Genomic DNA, 24,219 nt, shown 5'->3' with positions numbered 1-24,219 from the left:
CTGTACCGAGGATCGCGGGTGCGGCTTTGACACACAACTCTTCTTCGACCTGACTGTCCAGCCAAACTAGGCAATCATGGGTAAAGAAGAAACCAAGATCACTGTGGCTGAGCACCAGAGATTAAATTGGGATATGGGAGAAAGTTCCACAAACTCAGCTATCACTGCAGCTTCCACCTGGCATGCAAGACATATAAAAGCCATCAAACATGAAAGCAAAGGGGTCAAACAGAATTAACACATCTGAGAAACAAACTTCTACGCTCAAAAAGGAAAGCAGATTCATTAATCTTTATTGAGTACACAGAAACATGATAAAACCAATTAAAAATCCCAAAATGGGAAGGACAAAAACAAAAGATCCCCCTAGGCCCAGTAATTCTGATAAAAATACATCATCCAGATATAGGATGTAACAAATGAGATTGTAGCTCGACTCCAGTAATGTGAAGATATAGGGTATGATGCTGTAAGTGATCAGTTCCCACAAGAAGAGAAAGCAATAGTATGCAAAAAGTAAAATATCTACATTACCAATAGGAGTCAGACCTGGGAGGACGGGAGATCAGAAAGGCCCCACGCATATCGCCCATCAAGTGGGCTTCCTCAGGGGATACCAAGTGTGTCAAGCTCACCTACTTAAATACATGTGTCTGCTCTGTCAGGGCACGGACGCCGAACACAAGATCCGCCCACATATAAAAGCCACATATAGTTTGCAAAAAAAAAAACACATGAAGGACTTCCAGACTATGAGAAATAAGATTCTCTAGTCTGATAAGACCAAGATTAAACTTTATGGGGTTAATTCTAAGCAGTATGTGTGGAGAAAACCTGACGCTGCTCATCTCCTGCCAAATACATTCCCAACAGTGAACCATGGTGAAAGTGACCAAGTACAGAGATATCCTGGAAGAAAACCTCCTCCTGAATGCTCTAGACCTCAGACTGGGCCGATGTCAAGGTTTATAAGGAAGCAGGAAACCATATTATGAGAGCAGCCTTACCCTAAGGCTAAGCTAGACCCTGCCTGCAGGTGATGGTCAGCTTACCCGGCTAGCTCTGGACCCAAAAGCTTTACTCTCTCGAACACCTTTCCAGCAAACAATTACTGCAAGTAAAAACTTGGTGAAAAAGCATGCCCAGCATGCACACAAACGCACAACCACGACTGAATGCAAGAAGAAGGGCAATAGAGTGGACAGGAATAGTGGGAAACAACCAGCAGGTCCAAATACACTCACTAGAAAATAAACTCAGACAAAGGGGAATAGATGGGAAAGTGGTGAGAGAATGCAAGAGAAAAAGACAAACTGCACAGAATCCCTCACCACAGGCAAAGAAACAAGTATGGATATTCCTACAGAACATAAGCTGCAGATTAAACAATACCTGTTATTAATGGCATTAAATGGAGCCTGACTACTCCTGCGCCACCTACACCAGGAGGAAATGCAGAAAATAACATAGCAGTGGCTTCAGAACATCTCTGTGACCATTCCTGACTGGCACAGGCAGAGCCCTGTACTCCGAACGGATTATGGATTGTTATACCGTATAAAATAACAATGTGAAAAGTAAGAAAAAGTAAAGTTGTTTTACTATATTGAATTTTTTCCCTAAAAAATAAGAAAATTTACCTGTGTGGTTTGTACTCTTTTTGTATACCAGACAGAGCCCTGACCTAAACCCAAATGAGCAACTCTGGAGAGACTGGAGAGGAGCTGCAAGGAAGAGGCAGGGGATCCCCAAATCCAGGTGTCAGAAACTTGTTAGCATCATTCCCAAGAATACCTATGGCTGTACTGGCTCCATTTCTACTTAATACTGAGCAAAGGGGCTGAATACTTATGTGCATGTGATATTTCTGTTGTTTAGTAAATTGGCAAAAAATATCCATTTTCAGTTTTTTGTTCTGCGAAGATGGGGTGCAGGGTTCATTTAACTGAGCTAAAAAGAAACTTTTTGGATTTTACCAACTGGCTGCAATAAAACAGTGAAAAATGTAAAGGGGTCTGAATTCTATCTGTAACCACTGTATATATAAGAAGTCCTTCATGGATCCAATTCCGCCCGCATCAGCTGCACCTGTGCCTGCAGTAAAATCTTTATAACCAAAGGCCTTTTCTTATTAAAATATCTTTATTTGAAGTTCTGAAGCCTATAATTTCAATTACCTGCCTAAATTGGAATTCAAACTTAGGCAAAGGACAAGAAGTGGTTAAACATCATATGAGCATGTGCACGCCAGCTGTTGATTCTGGCTCTAAAAATTCTGCAGTTTAATTTTAATCGAGTTTTGTAGCTCCTGCAACTGCTCTGGGTGAGTCCTTAACACAACGGTATATGATTACACAGATCACCATGACTGCTACCTAACACTCATGCAGCTTTAGGTGGTGATCCACCCTACCTCAGGGGCGGACTGGGAATTTAAAATGGCCCTGGAAAAAACTGTAAAAGTGGCCCCATTTTATGGGTGGAGTCAAAACAAGTGGGTGTGGTCAGATAATGTGGGTGGGGTTATAACAGACAAATTGTTGGTAGATGGCCTTAACGCAAAACAAGAACATCTTTTACTAGTAAGTGAATCTGATGTGCAAAGAATGTGACCTGTCGATCAGTAAATGATGCAAACACACGACCCGGTAAGCCTTATATACCTTTCCCCTATGTACAGGAATATAACTACTATAATACTGCCCCTATGTACAAGAATATAACTACTATAATACTGCCCCTATGTACAGGAATATAACTACTATAATACTGCCCCCTATGTACAAGAATATAACTACTATAATACTGCCCCCTATGTACAAGAATATAACTACTATAATACTGCCCCCTATGTACAAGAATATAACTACTATAATACTGCCCCCTATGTACAAGACTATAACTACTATAATACTGCCCCTATGTACAAGAATATAACTACTATAATACTGCCCCCTATGTACAAGAATATAACTACTATAATACTGCCCCCTATGTACAAGAATATAACTACTATAATACTGCCCCCTATGTACAAGAATATAACTACTATAATACTGCCCCTATGTACAAGAATATAACTACTATAATACTGCCCCCTATGTACAGGAATATAACTACTATAATACTGCCCCCCTATGTACAGGGATATAACTACTATAATACTGCCCCCTATGTACAAGAATATAACTACTATAATACTGCCACCTATGTACAGGAATATAACTACAATAATACTGCCCCTATGTACAGGAATATAACTACTATAATACTGCCCCCTATGTACAAGAATATAACTACTATAATACTGCCCCTATGTACAGGGATATAACTACTATAATACTGCCCCCTATGTACAAGAATATAACTACTATAATACTGCCCCCTATGTACAAGAATATAACTACTATAATACTGCCCCCTATGTACAGGAATATAACTACTATAATACTGCCCCCTATGTACAAGAATATAACTACTATATTACTGCCCTCTATGTACAAGAATATAACTACTATAATACTGCCGCTATGTACAAGAATATAACTACTATATTACTGCCCTCTATGTACAAGAATATAACTACTATAATACTGCCCCCTATGTACAAGAATATAACTACTATATTACTGCCCCCTATGTACAAGAATATAACTACTATAATACTGCCCCCTATGTACAAGAATATAACTACTATAATACAGCTCCCTATGTACAAGAATATAACTACTATAATACTGCCCCTATGTACAGGAATATAACTACTATAATACTGCCCCCTATGTACAAGAATATAACTACTATAATACTGCCCCCTATGTACAAGAATATAACTACTATAATACTGCCCCCTATGTACAAGACTATAACTACTATAATACTGCCCCTATGTACAAGAATATAACTACTATAATACTGCCCCCTATGTACAAGAATATAACTACTATAATACTGCCCCCTATGTACAAGAATATAACTACTATAATACTGCCCCCTATGTACAAGAATATAACTACTATAATACTGCCCCCTATGTACAAGAATATAACTACTATAATACTGCCCCCTATGTACAAGAATATAACTACTATAATACTGCCCCTATGTACAAGAATATAACTACTATAATACTGCCCCCTATGTACAGGAATATAACTACTATAATACTGCCCCCCTATGTACAGGGATATAACTACTATAATACTGCCCCCTATGTACAAGAATATAACTACTATAATACTGCCACCTATGTACAGGAATATAACTACAATAATACTGCCCCTATGTACAGGAATATAACTACTATAATACTGCCCCCTATGTACAAGAATATAACTACTATAATACTGCCCCTATGTACAGGGATATAACTACTATAATACTGCCCCCTATGTACAAGAATATAACTACTATAATACTGCCCCCTATGTACAAGAATATAACTACTATAATACTGCCCCCTATGTACAGGAATATAACTACTATAATACTGCCCCCTATGTACAAGAATATAACTACTATATTACTGCCCTCTATGTACAAGAATATAACTACTATAATACTGCCGCTATGTACAAGAATATAACTACTATATTACTGCCCTCTATGTACAAGAATATAACTACTATAATACTGCCCCCTATGTACAAGAATATAACTACTATATTACTGCCCCCTATGTACAAGAATATAACTACTATAATACTGCCCCCTATGTACAAGAATATAACTACTATAATACAGCTCCCTATGTACAAGAATATAACTACTATAATACTGCCCCTATGTACATGAATATAACTACTATAATACTGCCCCCTATGTACAAGAATATAACTACTATAATACTGCCCCCTATGTACAAGAATATAACTACTATAATACTGCCCCCTATGTACAAGACTATAACTACTATAATACTGCCCCTATGTACAAGAATATAACTACTATAATACTGCCCCCTATGTACAAGAATATAACTACTATAATACTGCCCCCTATGTACAAGAATATAACTACTATAATACTGCCCCCTATGTACAAGAATATAACTACTATAATACTGCCCCTATGTACAAGAATATAACTACTATAATACTGCCCCCTATGTACAGGAATATAACTACTATAATACTGCCCCCCTATGTACAGGGATATAACTACTATAATACTGCCCCCTATGTACAAGAATATAACTACTATAATACTGCCACCTATGTACAGGAATATAACTACAATAATACTGCCCCTATGTACAGGAATATAACTACTATAATACTGCCCCCTATGTACAAGAATATAACTACTATAATACTGCCCCTATGTACAGGGATATAACTACTATAATACTGCCCCCTATGTACAAGAATATAACTACTATAATACTGCCACCTATGTACAGGAATATAACTACAATAATACTGCCCCTATGTACAGGAATATAACTACTATAATACTGCCCCCTATGTACAAGAATATAACTACTATAATACTGCCCCTATGTACAGGGATATAACTACTATAATACTGCCCCCTATGTACAAGAATATAACTACTATAATACTGCCCCCTATGTACAAGAATATAACTACTATAATACTGCCCCCTATGTACAGGAATATAACTACTATAATACTGCCCCCTATGTACAAGAATATAACTACTATATTACTGCCCTCTATGTACAAGAATATAACTACTATAATACTGCCGCTATGTACAAGAATATAACTACTATATTACTGCCCTCTATGTACAAGAATATAACTACTATAATACTGCCCCCTATGTACAAGAATATAACTACTATATTACTGCCCTCTATGTACAAGAATATAACTACTATAATACTGCCCCCTATGTACAGGAATATAACTACTATAATACTACATATATACACAGAAGCGAACATGAAAAAAATCAGTATTTATCATATACAGCTACAGAAAACACATGAGATCCTCACCTTTTGCATCCAGTGACATCAGGTGACGTGTCCCCGGATTGTGCTCGTTCCTCTTCTCAATTAGTTCCACCATCACCTTGTCTCTTCCTCCAGGTACACAGCTTTCCTGCAGAGTTTACCACACAGACGTCTTATGTTCTGCACTTTCCCATTGTCCCTTCTTCTGCTACCACCAATACTGTGCCCCAAATACTGTAATAGAGCCCCCTACAATATTAGTACCACACAAATAGTGCCCCATAATGTAAGGATAATGTATTTCTTCTTTCTCACCTTTAACCTCCTTAACCCCCCACTTCCACCCCAGTATTGATAGAGCTCCGACTATGACCCAGGTGTAATAATAATGGCCCCGGCCTACCCCAGTCATAAAATTAATGCCCCCAGCCTGCCCCAGACACAGAATCAATGCCACAGACTGCCCCAGACATAAATTGAATGGCCCCAGCCTTCCCCAGTCATAAAATTAATGCCCCCAGCCTACCCCAGACATAGAATTTATGCCCCCAGCCTGCCCCAGACATAGAATTTATGCCCCCAGCCTGCCCCAGACATAGAATTAATGGCCCCAGCCTACCCCAGACATAAAATTAATGGCCCCAGCCTGCCCCAGACATAGAATTAATGGCCCCAGCCTACCCCAGACATAGAATTAATGGCCCCAGCCTACCCCAGACATAGAATTAATGGCCCCAGCCTACCCCAGACATAGAATTAATGGCCCAAGCCTACCCCAGACATAGAATTAATGGCCCAAGCCTACCCCAGACATAGAATTAATGGCCCAAGCCTACCCTAGACATAGAATTAATGGCCCCAGCCTACCCCAGACATAGAATGAATGGCCCCAGCCTACCCCAGACATAGAATTAATGGCCCCAGCCTACCCCAGACATAGAATTAATGGCCCAAGCCTTACCCAGACATAGAATTAATGGCCCAAGCCTACCCCAGACATAGAATTAATGGCCCAAGCCTACCCCAGACATAGAATTAATGGCCCCAGCCTACCCCAGACATAGAATTAATGGCCCAAGCCTACCCCAGACATAGAATTAATGGCCCCAGCCTGCCCCAGAAATAGAACTAATGGCCCCAGCCTACCCCAGAAATAGAACTAATGGCCCCAGCCCGCCCCAGACATAGAATTAATGGCACCCGCCTGCCCCAGACATAGAATTAATACCCCCAGCCTGCCCCAGAAATAGAATAATGGCCCCAACCTACCCCAGACATAGAATAATGCCCCCCCGCCCCAGACATATAATTAATGCCCCCGCCAGCCCAAGATATAGAATAATGACCCCGACATATAATTAATGCCCCCTGCCAGCTCCAGATATACAATAATGCCCCCACCATATAATTGATGCCCCTTGCCAGCCCCAGATGTAGAATTAATGCCCCCTGCTAGTCCTAGATATACAATAATGCCCCCCCCCCGCCCCAGACATATAATTTATGCCCCTGCCCCAGACATATAATTTATGCCCCCTGCCAGCCCTAGATATACAATAATGCCCCTTGCCCCAGACATATAATTAATGCCCCCCCCCCCGTCCCAGACATATAATTAATGCCCCCTACCAGCCCCAGATATAGAATAATGCCCTCCCCCCGCCCCAGACATATAATGTATGCCCCCTGCCAGCCCTAGATATACAATAATGCCCCCTGCCCCAGACATATAATTTATGCCCCCTACCAGCCCCAGATATAGAATAATGCCCTCCCCCCCCGCCCCAGACATATAATTAATGCCCCCCCCCTGCCCCAGACCTATAATTTATGCCCCCTGCCAGCCTTAATGCACCCCCCCACCCCAGACATATAATTAATGCCTTCCCCCCTGCCCAGACCTATAATTTATGCCTCCTGCCAGCCTTAATGCACCCCCTCCCGCCCCAGAAATAATTATTGTCCCCATTCTATCATTAAAAACAAAACAAAACATCATACTCACCCTTTTAAGCACAGGTTTCTTCCCTCGGTCTTCTGTGGCTTGGTGTAGAGGCGCGGGATAGTGACGTCACTGCTCCGCGCCTCAACACCAAGCCGCGGAGCTGCAGGGAGGGCCGGACAGCTGACACGGTAAGTGCCAGCCTCCTCCACGCTACACAGGTCGCGCAATGACGTCAATTGCGCGACCTGTGTAGCTGCCCTTTATACGCAGAAGCAGCGGTGCTGCGCTGCGTCTGTGTACTAATCAATAGTACCTGCATCGAACGATCGTACGATGCAGGTACTATAGATTAGATGAAAAGTTGTAGGGAGTGCGGACCGGCCCCGCACCAGCTCCGGACCGGCCCCACACCGGCCCAGGACCGACCGGCCCACCGGGAAAATTCCCGGTGGGTACAATGGCCAGTCCGCCCCTACTGGATATGTGTTTCCATGGAAGCGCCACATGTGACTGCCCACTTTCTATGAAACTGTTAAAGAATTCCATTTAATACTGGGATGTACTGTACTTTACTTACAATATAGATTGCACCTTATCACAGTGGAGTACTCAGTAGTGGGTACTCAATGTTCCATTTAGGGCCCCAGATTCTAGGTTGCATTACCATCCAAAACATTAATCTAGTTAAAAATCTGCCTGCTACCAGAGGGGGTTGTCAGAGCATGAACTTCACATTAGGAAGCATGGTATTAGGAAGCATGGCATGATATGGGAGTTTGTGTGTGTTAGTATATTGATATGTATATCATATGTGGTTCAATATGTAAATGAATTACCGTATATACTCGAGTATAAGCCGACTCAAGTATAAGCCGAGGCCCCTAATTTTACCACAAAAACCTGGTAAAATGTATATTTTTTACTCGAGTATAAGCCGAGTTTGGGTTTTCAGCACATTTTTTGTGCTGAAAAACTAGGCTTATACTCAAGTATATATGGTACATATACATGCAACCAGAAGGTTACATACACTAAAAGACACATATGCATGTTTTCTCACTTTCTGATATGAAATTAGAATTAACATCTCCTGATTTAGGTCAATTAGGATTAACAAAATTATTTATATGTGCCAAATGCCAGAATAATGAAGGAGGGAGAATTTTTAAGGCACTTTTATTACTTTCTGCAAAGTCAAAAGTTTCCATTTATTTCATTAGTATTTGGTACCATTACCCTTGATTTGTATGATTGAAACACTTTGGATCTCCTTCCACAAGCTTCTCACAATAGCCATGTGTGTAGCCGCCTTGCTGCCCCTTCCTTTTTAGCTTTGACAATACATTTTCACTAGCAGGATTGAGATCATGGCTTTGTGATGGCCACTCCAAAAGATTTACTTTGTTTTCCTTAACCCCTTCACGATGTGCACCGTAATAGTACGGCTCGCGTCAGGTGCCGGTATATGGAAAGGGCTCATGGTCTGTCTTGCCGTGGATCGTCGCTCCCTGTGACGTCATCGACTATAGTAGTAATAGTAGAACGGCACTCACCAAATTCTTTCTTCTTAATCCATTTATTGCTATACACTCACAAATATTTCACAACAAACAAATCCATGTTGGGGAGGGAGGAACGTAGAGACTTACAGAAACACAAGGTACACGACAGCTGTTTGGCGCTGGTGGCGCTTCATCTGACTTGCTGCTACTGTAGTAAATGCTGCTGACTGTGGCATTCACGCTGCCATTTCTGTTGTGACCCGGTATTCTTGTTACCTAGTATTTACTATAGTCTCTGGAAAACTATAGCAGAAATATCTGCCAGATCAGACCTGGTTTTAGGTCCAACCTGTCAGAAGAATGCTCCTGTATCTAATTATGCCACCCTATGCTTGAATGTGTAATATTTAATATTTAATGCTTAAATATTCACTAGGGGGATCTATCTAGACCAATTTGTCACGCTGATATTGATACCCCTTATCCCGATGCAGCATGTGCATGTTATATAACAAGGCGCAAACCTTGTCATTTATTTTCTAAATCTGGTCGCTTTTGCCACAATAAATTTTCAGAATGTTGGGAGGGTGGCGAAAAACTCTATTAAGTAGAAAATACGCAAATCAGCACTTTGCACCTTTTTTTTAAGCCAAAAGGGCATTGATAAATTTCCCCCACTGTAGTATCATGAGGCACGGCCCTTGTTACCCTTAATCCGCCTCTGGCAGTATTGTTATTTTGTTCATATGACATTGTCTTACAGTACAGCCTGTCATATCTTTGTCTGAAGCACTGTATATTAAAACCACAACGTGGAAAGTCACGATGTGAATAGAAGTGAATGTGATGTAATGGCTCCCTCTACCGGGAGAAATCTGGGAACTACGATTATGGCTTCTATATGGAAACTACTTGACCTGTATCAATAAAACATATAGAGGACACAGTCTACACTATACTACAGACTCCCGCAGGGTTATTATTGGAAGAACTGCTCAGTGCACAGTGACGAATGACAGTCATTATGTGACATTTGAGTACATTTGGTTGAACATAGTTGCATATCTTGCAATAGCTGCCTGAGCAATTCTCTAATACAATAAAATCATTACTCGCACGAATACACTTACAAGTGGAAGTGATTTCAAGACTATTAGGTTTGGAAAAATTCTGACATTTGTGTCAGTGGTTGTCAATACGTCATTACAGCCTGTGTCAAGTTATTATTGAATCCGCATTGCTTTCAAGTGATCAATTGATCCATGGATTAAAAATATCAATTAATATTGAAAATTGCAGAAAAAAAGAAACAACAAATTCAAACTATTTCAGTCTACTTCAGTAGATTTAATACATGTAACAAAGCAATTTTATTATACAAAGCTGTACATTATTAGATAAAACATACATACTGTTTATGGAGTTTATATATACATACAATTATTTTCATATCATGCAAGTTTTAAACCTGTACTGATATATTTTTATATATGGTTGTACTATATATAGATTTACACACATTTACACACAGATCTTTGGTGATTTCTATGAGAACTGCTAATCTGTGGAATAGCCTGCCTCAGGCGCTGGCTACAGCAGGGACAGCGGAGAGCTTCAAGAAGAGTCTGGATGCCTTTTTACACCTAAATAACATTGATAGTTATGTTATATAGAATTGTTTCCCCTAAATCCCTTCCTCATCCAACCCCTTCCCTTCTGTGGTTGAACTTGATGGACATGTGTCTTTTTTGAACTATGATATTATGATATCCAAAATATCAAATTTAGAGCAGTTGTGCTACATAAGGCAAACATGGTTGTAGTCTTTCAGAAATGGCGCTGTCTACTGGTTATTTTTGATATTACAGCTTTTACTTATATTAAGCCGAGCTACAGTACCCATGAAATGGTGTGCCACAGTTTCTACATAAACAGCTATGTACATAACTTACAGTCCAGATATTTGCATTCCGCACTTTTCTGACAATGTAGTACTATCAGATGCGGAGCTTAGAGGTAATGGTCTTGATCTCTGGCGGTCAATCAGATTTTAAGAAATTATTCCTGAAAGTGTTGTTAAATATAACTGTTCCTTAACAAGTTAAATATAAAGGAGATGCACAGGATATGTCTGTAAATAAATAAGATGATATGGAGATATATAAATAAAATATATATTTTTTTTTAAGGTACATTTTACTCCTGCACACTGGGGAGGGACATTGGCTTATATAGCACCAGTCGTGATAAACATTCTTCCCTGTCTGTGTAATGTTACTTGGTTGGGAGGATTTAACTTTGTTTTCATTGTGTTTGCTACCTATGGTTTGAATAGTTTCCATTACAAAATCTGGGTATATATAAATATATATATATATATATATATATATATATATATATATATATATTTAGGGCATCATGGAGCTATTGTATGTGAAAATACTTATCTAATGTATGTGTTGACATATATTTTTTAAGTGTATTTTTCTATTGTTAAAAAATAATAAAAGGCATAGACTTTATTCATTTTTGACTTGTTTCACTTTCATTTCACAGAGTGCAGCAGTGACGTATGGCTGTATACACCACCTCACTGCTACAGCCAATCATCAACCTTATCAGTCACATGCCACTTATTGTGGCCAGTAATCGGGTGCGTAGTGGACATAGTGTATATAGTTACGTCACTGCTTCCATTACTGTAGGACCTAAGCATAGGTTCGGGCATGATAGGGAGAAATTTGCTTTCATGACCTTTAAATTATATGATTTGGTCGATGTCCATGTTGTCAAACCTCTATCAGCACCATCACAGGAAGTTAATCTAATCGTATATATCATTGGATCCTATATAGATCTTTGGTCTTTGACTCCGATAAGTAGCTAACAGATGTTTTCTCTTGATGATAGATGTCTCCTCAGATGTTTAATGAAATCAGCTTGTGACTTTGACAGGGCTTGGTCAGTCACAGACTGCGGTATCCAACCCTACGAAAAGGAAATGTGATTGTTTAAGTAATTGTCTATTATGTGTTAAAATGTTCAGTATTTTAGAAAAAAATCACGAAAAAAACTACTAGGTTCCAAAACACAAAAATTCACTGACAAAAAAAAAAAATCAGGTGACACATTTCGGGCCACTACGATGGGTTACTCATACATACTGTGAACATGCAACTAGCAAACAGATATAGTGTTGTTTTTTTAACTTGTCCTGCAGAGATAATACACTACAGATAATAATTGGCCTCAGCATTATTCTGCTGTGATTGGCTGCAGTCATATATGTGACATCATCACTCCGGGCAAATAAAGAAGATCAGTGGTGGCCACTGTAGTGACTACACTGGAGCAGTGGGGGATTTGCTAGGAGAACACTTACTGACACAGGCAACTTTGCATTGAAATCCCAAATAAAATTCACACCATAAATGAAAAAAAGACACATCACCTAACAAAATATATATTAACATTATTATATCTGACTTCTAACAACCTCATCATGACAGTGATGTATTACTAGATGTGGTTGTGGGTACAGATTAGCATGACTGCTTCTATAATATATCTAGATTTAAAGAGGTTTGCCCATGAAAGAAAGTTCTCAAATCGTAAGAAGAATCCGACCATAACCAGGAGATTTATGGTCGGATCCAGGGACAACCAAAATTTTAACCACCAGGTCTTAATTATATCTATGAAATGTTGTATTTTTGTTAATAACTGTGAATTAGAGAATGTGTTATTTTGTTATCATGAGTACATTTAAGAAACTTGTCTTTGTGGAAACACCCCTTTAAATAAAAACTGTGGAAAATGATATCAACTGGTGACATCCTTTAATAATGAAAGAACACTAAGGCTATAGTCACACTGCCATGTGCTTGCATTGACTGGATCCCAGGTGAGAACAGGGCAGGGTGGAGAATTGTGGAGGAGTGGGTGCTTCACTCCTCCCCTCTCCATTGAAAAATAAGTGCTAACCGCACCGAAACTCGGTGTCATAAACCTCAATGGGGGCCGTGATCTGGTGACAAATTCTGCTGCCAAATCATGCCACCCATCATGATGGTGTGAATGAGGCCCTGGCCAATCCAACGGATTTGGACTGAGTGCAAGATTTAACTTTGAAATTGTGTTGCAAGACATACACTTACATACACCAAGAATCGCAGCAAAGTTCATTTTCGTCACACAACTCACAGCAGGATCATGACGGGACCGGGTACTTAAATGTGCCCCAATATGGTGAGGCTTGGCTGGAACACGAATGCCTTTCCACTGAAACACATGTGTTTTGGCTAAGCCCCTCCCCACTGTGTTTGAGTTGCATTCCCTTGCCTTACTAGAGTTAAACCTACCTTAAGGTCTAGGCTTAGTAGCCATGTGAAATGTGTTTTTCCACTTTCTCCATCAATGGGGCGAAGAACAATACAGGTAAGCCCGACTTCTGCCCTGCAACATAAAAGCAAACCTTTATAAGCACTCTGATTATAAACCAATGCTAATGGCCAAGTCACTCTAAAATGTGCAAATAGTCAATTATTTAGGGTAGAGGGAAGAGTGGTTAAAATCAAATCACATTTTTTAATAAGATGATTTATGCTGATCCCTCCTTTCTTGACAATGGGGGTCCTAAATACTGTTCATGTGGATACCTCTTAAACTACGGTACTTGCTGATCACTTATTGCAATTCTACAATGATAATTGTAAGTGAATCAGCAATATAAAATAAAATGTGAAAAGGCCGTGACTGTGCACAATAGACGTCAATGGCGTCTGTGAGCTAGCTATGTTTTTTTGCGGCTAACTGAAAATCGGCATTTACAGTTATGTGCCAATCTCTGAAACAGAATCATGTTGTCCACAAAATATATTTGACATTACAACCAGGCCTAAAACAACTAAAATTCAGAGACAAAATAAAAAACTTTGATTCGACGGAAATCTCCCTACCTTATTGTTCCCTTTTGAGGAGGCATTAATTGAGAATCAGTGGCAGTTCCAATAAGATACAATGAGGATCCTTTTCGGTAGCAGTGTCGTACACTCACAAAGTCTCTCTGGCTGACCATATTTGAAGGAATCTGTGCTGTTATTTCTCTTGTCAATAGAGTATTTCTTCCAATCCTTTGTAGAATCTAGAAAAAAAGGATAACGGATGACCCTGCTACTAGAGTGAAATCTTTGGGAGAAACAGGAAATGTTGACCTTATTTTATGCAAAATTCTATGTTTGAGGTTAAAGACAGCCTTTAATTTAAAAGTTTAAAATGCCTCCAAAACCAATAATAGTGCTGTCCCACCTCTGTGCATTTATAGGTTGATTTACACAACCATAAAAGGATGATTATCGATTATCACTTGTTTATCAATTTGTGGCCAAAAAGGCAAGTTTACCCTATTGTTACTTTGCACTAATTATGGAATAAGATACAATTTGGACTCTTTAAATATTGGAACATTCTTTCATGCTAAATCAGTGGCTTTATATCTTTATTTTAAAAAAAATTACTATGCAGTCCACATGGACATCAGAGAATAGGCATCTACAACTAGTGACTTGCTTTGGTGGACATGACCCACTCTGATGCTCCCCAGACAACTATTAATTTAATTGACCACAATTCAATACTATTAATTTAATTCCTCAAGATCATACAGCTAGTCAATTACTTTAAGATAGAAAATGGTTGTGGAGTCAGTATGTCCCATACACATAATATGTTTGGCCCATCCTGCGGATATTGGTGGCTTTATCAACCTCAATCAAGTTGTTACTTTTACTGAAAGTTAAATGTCCCAATCCAATTGAACTACTGGTTGCTTTCGTGCCAATAATTATTACCTTCATTACCTGCACTTTACTGATGCTTGGGTTCCACCGATCCATTTGTTCAAGTTTTTCAAAAAGTTGACTATAAATGTGTTCTGGAGGGGAGTCGATAACTGCTTCTGCACGAAATACCTTTCCTATTCTTGGGAATGTTTTACTGAGAATCCAATCACCATTTTCCTGCAGAAAATAATATAAAATTAAAAAAGAAATTGTATGCAGTCATGTTTTCACCTCTAGGGTATATTGCCATGACCCCTACCTGTTGTGTTTCCGCTTGCCAACCATCTTGTTGGAGCATACAAATTGCACTATGAAGGGTGTCCTCAGCTTGAGAAAAGTAAAACAACTCTTGGCTGGAAGGCATTGAAGTTTCTCTGGTGTCAGGGACTGTATTAATTCCTTTAAAATGCAACAAATGAAAATGTTAACAGGACATACACATACCAATTTTTCCATCCAACTTAATGGTTCTTAATGTGGAACTGCCATCAGCATATTCAACACTAAGCATAGAGCAGGTAGGGTAGAAAATATAATTCTTAGGGTGCATTCAGACAGCCATGTTTTTGTCCAAAAGGAATCCTGGGCAATCACAGGGCCAAGAGGAGGATGGGGGAGGGATGAGCACTCCTCACCCATCCTCTCTCCATAGGAAGACTGCACCGTGACTGGGAGCCATAGACTTCTATTGTGGCCGTGATCTGTCTGCAATTGGTGCAGCCATATCACGGCTACAATTCTGGACAATGAAAGAGCCTTTACTATTCAGTTTTTATGTTTAAAATGACCCCTTTACTTATAGAAAAGGAAATGTATTTGTGACTCTAATCTTTGTCTGTAACCGCCTATATTTCTGGTTCTCTAACATATAGAAAAGAAATGACATCAATAAAATGGTTCAAGGTTTTAAAGAGCACAAAAACGTGGCTTCTCAGTGGCAGGTTCTCTTTGTGGTTGATTTTTTAATGTATTTACCACTCCTAGTAAAGTATTTGTATTCCTGTGTGGTGATGTTCCGTTTACATTGTATGTTCACTGTAGGCCGTATTTGCCTGTGCAAAGGACGTCCATTTACTTTTTAAATCTCATCCTGGGCAAGATTTCTACCATAGGCTGACAATGCTGTCATGAACTATAGGAGAAGTAGCCCAGGGAGTCATAGTAGGAATAGTTGTGAATGCATTGGGGCAGATTTACTTACCCGGTCCGTTCACGATCCAGCGGCGCGTTCTCTGCGGTGGATTCGGGTCCGGACGGGATTCACCAAGGTAGTTCCTCCGCGGTCCACCAGGTGGCGCTGCTGCGCTGAAGTTCCCCGGAGGCGCGCTGCAATGCCCTGAAATTCACCGGCCTATACCTGGTGAAGGTAAGTGTAATTTTCGCGACACATTCTTTGTCTTAAATGCGGCGGTTTTTCCGAATCCGTCGGGTTTTCGTTCGGCCACGCCCCCCGATTTCCGTCGCGTGCATGCCAGCGCCGATGCGCCACAATCCGATCGCGTGCGCCAAAATCCCGGGGCAATTCAGGTACAATCGGCGCAAATCGGAAATATTCGGGTAACACGTCGGGAAAACGCGAATCGGGCCCTTAGTAAATGACCCCCATTGTGTTTATAGTATATAGAGGTGAGTTAACAGTATGTAGAGGTGGGAACATATAATTTATTAATCTTTAAGAGTGGGTGGTCATATTATATTAAGACGTGGGAGCATAGAGAATTCATAGTAATAGAAGTGTGGGAAAAGGGGTGTACAGGAGTGGGGGCATAGACAGGTTATTGTATTAAGGAATGGGAGCACATATGGGTTGATTATGGAAGGGGTTATAGTATAGTGAAATGGTGCATAATGGGGTCGTAGTATAGACTTAAGGGGGCATATTTATCAGGACCTCTGTGCACCGCCATTGGCGCAGAGGCCCTGAAATAATCGCAAATGCTAGCTTATTGCTAGCTTTTGCGATTATTTTCCTCAGTGGGGCGTGAAGGGGGGGGGGCGCGTCCTGCCGAGCGGGGGGCGCGGCCGGACGGGAGTGGGCCGACGCGGGGCGTTACTGTCCCCGCGCCTGCGCACTCGCTGCTGCCGGCGACTTTTCATACGTGAAAGAGCGCAAAAACGTGGCTTCTCAGTGGCAAGTTCTCTTTGTAGTTGATTTTTTAATGTATTTACCACTCCTAGTAAAGTATTTGTATTCCTGTGTGGTGAGGTTCCGTTTACATTGTATGTTCCCTGTAGGCCGTATTTGCCATTAGGCACTTGAGGGCCTGTGCAAAGGGCATCCATTTACTTTTTAAATCTCATCCTGGGCAAGATTTCTACCATAGGCTGACAATGCTGTCATGAACTATAGGAGAAGTAGCCCAGGGAGTCATAGTAGGAATAGGTGTGAATGCATTGTGTTTATAGTATATAGAGGTGAGTTAACAGTATGTAGAGGTGGGAACATATAATTGATTAATCTTTAAGAGTGGGTGGTCATATTATATTAAGACGTGGGAGCATAGAGAATTCATAGTTAATAGAAGTGTGGGAAAAGGGGTGTACAGGAGTGGGGCATAGACAGGTTATTGTATTAAGGAATGGGAGCACATTTGGGTTGATTATGGAAGGGGTTATAGTATAGTGAAATGGTGCATAATGGGGTCGTAGTAAAGACTTAAGGGGGCATATTTATCAGGACCTCTGCGCACCGCCATTGGCGCAGAGGCCCTGAAATAATCGCAAATGTTAGCTTATTGCTAGCTTTTGCGATTATTTTCCCCAATCCGCCACCTTCACGCGAGCGGGGGGCGCGGCCGGACGGGAGTGAAAAGTCGCCGGCTGCGTTCTTTTTCTACGCCAGGCTGCACTACTGGCAGCCGGATACATCAAGAGGCAGAATAAAATATCCCCCAAGGAGTGGTGTGTTATATATGAGGTCACAATAAATGAATATGACCAAATATCACTACAATTATTTTGAACCAAGTGATTAATAGCTGTTGAGTATAAATGGGTCTTTAATAGGGGCATGTTCAGACTTCAGTGATTAGAGAAAACACTTACGGGCTAGTGCAGGTGTTTAAATGCCTTTAAATGTCACCAAAAAAGCCACCAGCGACATCTAAATGGGGAGTGATCACCCAAGGGCATATGCCGACGGCGGCACTAGGTTGTTGTAAGAGCACACACTCCTTTTTAAACATCCTTAACTTAACATCCCATATATACTGCTCTGCAGCCCACCAACCAGTTTTTATGGTTGAGCTCGATTGCCAAACCAAAACTTCTGGACGAAGTCAGGGTTTGCCAATCAAACAATGTTGTGGCTATTCTATGACTAAGGCCCCATTCACATGAATGTTTGGGGGACGTATGTACGGCCGCAAGATTGTTGCCGCACTTAAGTCCCACATAGACAGCAATGGGCGCACACAGTGCTGAGCTCCGTACACAAGTGGAAAAGATAGAACATGTTCTATCTTTCCACGTTTGCATGGCCATGCGCCATGCATCTCTATGGACAGGGGAGGGGTCACCTCTCCTCCTCTCCAATGTGCCGGGCATGTGCCTTCCCGGCTACGATAGGGCTGTTACATGTTCAAGTGAATGTAGCCTAAGTGAAAGTGTGATGCACTATGAAAACAGAGTTTTTTAAGTTTGCCACAGTGGTTAAGTTCAAATTGCTACATCCATATATAGGACTTTATCACTGTACTCCAAGTATAGAAGGAATATTAACCCTAATTCTCTTAGCATTATATTATCTCAATGATACTACAAAGATTAAATGTATATATTCTCTATTTAAGAACATATAATAGTTTAGTATTGATATAAAAGATCGTCTTGACAATGGATCAACTTACCTAATTTTGTGCATATTATTTTCTGCAGAGACTCTGGTATATTTGGGAAGCCATTTGGTGTCTTCAAAATTAATTTTGACATTTCCTTTCCAAAAACACCAACAGCAGGACGTTGTAGACCTAAAAATAAAGAAAATTATACAGGACTATACAGAGACAAAGTAGTTAATATGACAATTTCCATTACAATAACCCTAAGGCAGATGCCTATTATATTAACCTACAAGAATACTATGAGAAATACTAGGCCATTCATTATACGACCTATACAGATATATAATGATCTCCAGATGATATTCTACATGAACATCATGCAAAAATGTCAACCAAATAGAGACCTTTTCAAGTCCCTATCCATGGTGCTGACAAAAGTCGTGGTGACGTATCCCCCTATGCCATGGTATAATGATGTATGAAGCAGTCTAAGCTAGAGATGAAAAATAGAAACTACAATAATAATTATTATTATCCAAAAAGTGCCAAGGGAATGTGACAAAAGAAAAGGTTCTGCTCAATCTATCTAATAAGGCAGGGGCAGAGACTGTTTTGGTCTGAGGGCCCCATATTAAGACTTTTTGAGTGTAGGAGTTGCAGGAAGATTTTGTTATATAATATATGATAGAGAATATACTACACTTTTTTAAGAATCTATTTTTTTTCCCTTTCCTTTATTGGTTGGGGTCCAATCACTGGGATCCCTATTAATAAATGCAAGGGTCCCATGTCCCACTGTTTCATTGACATGTCGTTTGAGCATGCTATCTCTCCATTAAAAATATATGGGACATATAGGCATATAGACTTTTTGTATGGAGCAAAGGGGACACCGGACACATTGAGACACTGTCCACCTAAGACATAAGTGTTGATTAGAGATGAGTGGGATAGAACTTTATGTTCAACGTCCTTCATTCGAAAGCTCTGCCTAACTCAGACATTTTGTAAGATGGGATGCAGAATCAACTAGGTATCCCCCTGGCCAATAGGGTGTAAAGATGCCTCATTGGCTGCTCTGCAGCCCATCGAACAACAAGTCTAGGTTTGCTGGAGTTGTGTTGTTGTATTGTGAAATATGCTAAATTCTAGAACATTCTAAAAATATGTAATTGAAATCTCCACTGTTTGTATGATCTGTTTTAAGATGTGCATATAGAGATCTAGAAATAAATAGTATTTAGGGTATGTTTACCCAAGTAACAATTATTGCACTCATTGCTATGACTATGCATCTAAATAGTTATGTTCAGCATCCACATGGATATCAGCAAGCCCCAGATAGATGAATGGAGCAGTCACTACAGATTTACTATGATACCCACATATACTGAACAGTCATATGAGTTATAATAGAAAAGCCATTCAGATCACAATACAATCTAATAGTCATGTTGCAATTTGCCATTGCTTATGTCATATACTGCTACAACCTGAGCACTAAATTGACACCTTTAAGGTGTAATATCATGTCACTATATACACACACAATATATATATATATATAAATATATATATATATATATATATATATATATATACTGTACTACAAATCAAAGATGCACAAAGACAAATTGTTAGGAGAATACATCTAATAACATCTATAACACATAAGTAATTGCATAACAAATAAAGATGAGAAAAACAGGGAATGCTGTAAAAAAGTAAACTAATAAATACTATTAATATGAAGTAATATATTAAAGGCATATATTCATTGCATAGGAGCCAGTGCTCTTACTGTACCAGTGAGTTTCCGGAGATGCTGGTGGGAAATGCCGCAGCAGAGTTTGAGCGTTGCAGGAAGCATGGTGTTATCTATGTGCAGTCCGGCCTTCCCTTGCTGGAGAGGCTGTTCATACTTCACTGTCCTATCTTTATAGTTATCCTGAAGGACAGCACCTGATGATACGCAGCGAAGCTCCTAGATAGAACAGGCTGGTGGATGGCGTCCAAGGACAGAGAAAGCCCAAAGGGAGGGAGAGGCAGAAGGAGGAAAAAGTAATCAGTCACAAGTTCACAGAGCGAATATCTTTCATCTTTACTGTACACATCTGCATATAAAGTGCTATCTGGCGTGAGATTTGCATAGGCTTCCTCTAAGAGACCTTGAAGAAGAACGACGCACATCTTCTCTTAAATAAGTTTTTACTGACAAATAGAGTATTTCAAACATTTCATCTTTCCATTATTAAGTCTCTAAAATGATTACAGAGAGCTGCCATTTAGAAGCGATTTCACTTCATTGTATACTGGAAAAAGATATTTGTACATTCAATCCCAACTATTTACCTACTACTGTATTACAAAGATATACCTGACATCATTCTTCCATGGCCATGTGGTAGACTGCAGCTTGCTAACAAAGCCATAGACCTTTAATAATTCTATTTATTTTCTGTAATGTCCTAAGCCCAAATCTTTACTTACTTTGGATCATTCAGTGCTACATTCTCCAGTCACATCTCTCACAGGATGGAATTGAAGTAGGAATCAGGGCAGATTTTAGGTAATTTAGCAAACAGGGAAAACCCCACATTCCCCCCTTCCCCTCACAAAAAAAGTTCTGCTGACATCTGTCGCAGAACCGAATAATTCACACCTCAGGTACTGCTGAGCATCACAATTCCCCCCTCAGCTGCTGCAGAACACTGTAATACTCAATTTCTGCAGAACATCACAATACAGACCATAGCTGATGCAAAACATCACAATAGACACCTCAGCTGCTGCTGGACCTCATAATACACACCACACAGTTCCCGAAGAATGTCATAATCCACACCTGAGCTTCTGCAAAACATAATGCCTTATCTGCTGCAGAACCACTTTCCTGTCCCCATGCTGGTGCACTCGTATCAAAAGCTGTGCTTATTTCTATGCCAGGTAGGAGCTGGTGTAGAAATAAATGCTGCATAGCCCCGCACCAAAATATGGGACCAGAGAAAGCTACAGAAAAGGGGGATGTAAGGAGATGGGCAACAGTAAAGGGGACATTATTAGAGGAGGCCTACAGAAAAGAGTGCATTATAAGGAGGGGGCTACAGACAAGGTGGCATTATAAGGAGGGGGCTACAGAAAAGGCAGCATTATAAGGAGAGGGCTGAAAAAAGGTGACAGGGGGTGTGTGGAATACAAGAGGAGGAAAATTATATTCACCCTAACTGGTCTCTGGAAAAAGTTTTGCTATGCAACTGGGCCATGTTTAAAAAAAATGGCTTGGGACCACTTCCCTAGACTGCCGATTTATGCAATGTTTGTTATAAGCTTAGGAATGCTAACAGTCTTATAGCCTATAAATGATATATAGTATTCTGGCCTGGTAGACTAAAGTTTGGAACTAGTTTGGTGGTTTTAATATATACAGGCAGTCCCCGGGTTACACACAAGATAGGGTCTGTAGGTTTGTTCTTAAGTTGAGTTTGTATGTAAGTCGGAACTGTATATTTTATCATTGTAATCCCAGCCAGAACTTTTTTGGTCTCTGTGACAATTGCATTTTAATAATTTTGAGTTGTCATAAGAATCAATATTAACACTAAAGCTTCATTACAGACACCTGTGATAACTGTTAGAGCTGATTATTGTAGCCTAGGACTAAAGTACAATAAATTACCAACATCCAGAGGTCTGTTTGTAACTAGGGGTCGTATGTAAGTCGAGTGTTCTTAAGTAGGGGACCGCCTGTACAGCTAACATATTTGACAGGGAATGGTGGAAGAAACTTTCAGCCTGTTCCATTGCATTAAGGAAGAGGACCTCTTTCAAACTTGCAAAAAAACTTCCCTTTTCCTTGCCTTATAGTACACAGGAATAATGCGTTACCTTTTCATCCAAGAAGTCTTCTGCTTCGCTGCAGTTTCTTCCTTTCAGATCGCAGGAGCAGGGCTGATATCCGGCTATCAGAGAAAGCAGGAGACCGGAAGGAAAAGGGGGTGCTTTCATCGTCATCCTACTTAGCTAAAATTTGGAGACAGCTCGATGATAATGAAGTTTCTTTGAAGCTTTATAAAGACTGATGATGTTATTGATGATGATCTGTATAAATATATGTCTGTTGATAAGTCTGTGACTCCATCAATATATGTATTGACAAAAGTTCACAAAAGACTTATTGATCCCCCTGGTAGGCCGATAGTGGCCAGCAGACTCTGTGTTATCAAATGTAGACACTAAGACTATTTGCAATTGAAGGGGACTCCTATACTCAAGATACATTGGACTTCTTAGCAAAGCTTGGCAATGTTGATATATCTGGTTTTGAGAATTTGATATTGGTATAATTATTTAATGTAACATCTTTATATACTTCCATTAATCACACACAAGGCCTCAGGGCAGTGGCAAAAAAATGGTAACTTCTAAGTATTCTGCTAAATGTGGCACAATGGTTAAATTCACCATGGTTAAATCATATAATGAGATCCAATTTTTGGATGTACTGGTAAAGTTGGAAGGGATTGTGATACACACTGATTTATATGTCAAACCCACTGACTGGAATCAACTCCTTAGATCTGAGAGCCATCATCCGAGACCAATGGTCAACACGCTTCCCTGCAGTCAGCTCCTTAGAGTTAAAAGGATAGTGAGTCAGGAGGAAAGGTTATTCCCCCAAATTGGATTCCATGATGGACAAATTGGGGTAGACGATATCTTAAGGGCGTCATGACAAATAATTACTACAAAAAGTAATGTACATGTGAACCAATGGATATGATTAAGGATGAAACGGTTAAATTAGCCCAAAAGAGAATACTGTTTATTCCAACATATAGAAATGAGAGTTAGGGTGTTGCCAAAATTATACCCGAAATAGATGAATTTAGGAATCCTCCTCTTTTCTCTTACAGGAAGTGTAAAAGTATCCGTGATTATTTAATAAGATCGGATGTAGGGCCCCTAAAGAGTACAAGACAAATCATCCTTACAGGTAGACAGCGCAAAGGTGTATTCCCCTGTCTGTCTTGTATGAATTGTTTATAATGCTTAACCTCTTAGCGCTCTGCATCTGATATTTCAGGCGCTGAGCGCACTGCCTTAAGGCTCAGCGTCCGATATATCAAACGCAGAGATACTCTGATAGTCTGCGTCTGATATATATTTCCTAATGAATTACTGAAAAATCCCCCATCCACAATATGTAAAACAACACCATAGTCGTTCT

The 24,219-nt window shown here is 40.0% G+C and overlaps 1 protein-coding gene across 2 annotated transcripts; it reads right to left on the bottom strand.

Annotated features, from left to right (window-relative positions):
* Window positions 1–10,696: 10,696 nt before the first annotated feature.
* Window positions 10,697–20,947, bottom strand: LOC140105406 (steroidogenic acute regulatory protein, mitochondrial-like). 2 transcript variants are annotated; one of them, XM_072129344.1, is made up of 7 exons: window positions 20,799–20,947; window positions 19,059–19,178; window positions 15,470–15,609; window positions 15,220–15,387; window positions 14,329–14,513; window positions 13,732–13,825; window positions 10,697–12,358 (listed from the first exon to the last, which is right to left on the bottom strand). In XM_072129344.1, the coding sequence occupies exons 1-7, from the start codon at window positions 20,860–20,862 to the stop codon at window positions 12,254–12,256; spliced, it is 876 nt and encodes a 291-aa protein (XP_071985445.1). In that variant the 5' UTR covers window positions 20,863–20,947; the 3' UTR covers window positions 10,697–12,253. The 2 variants fall into 2 exon arrangements, with proteins under 2 accessions (XP_071985445.1, XP_071985446.1); XM_072129345.1 differs by having other exon boundaries at window positions 15,229–15,387; window positions 20,799–20,944.
* Between the last annotated feature and the right edge of the window lie 3,272 nt (window positions 20,948–24,219).

Source organism: Engystomops pustulosus, chromosome 11, assembly GCF_040894005.1.
Source record: "Engystomops pustulosus chromosome 11, aEngPut4.maternal, whole genome shotgun sequence".
NCBI lineage: Eukaryota > Metazoa > Chordata > Amphibia > Anura > Leptodactylidae > Engystomops > Engystomops pustulosus.
The sequence above is the reverse complement of the archived record's forward strand: the minus strand, read 5'-3'. Positions and strand labels throughout refer to the sequence as shown.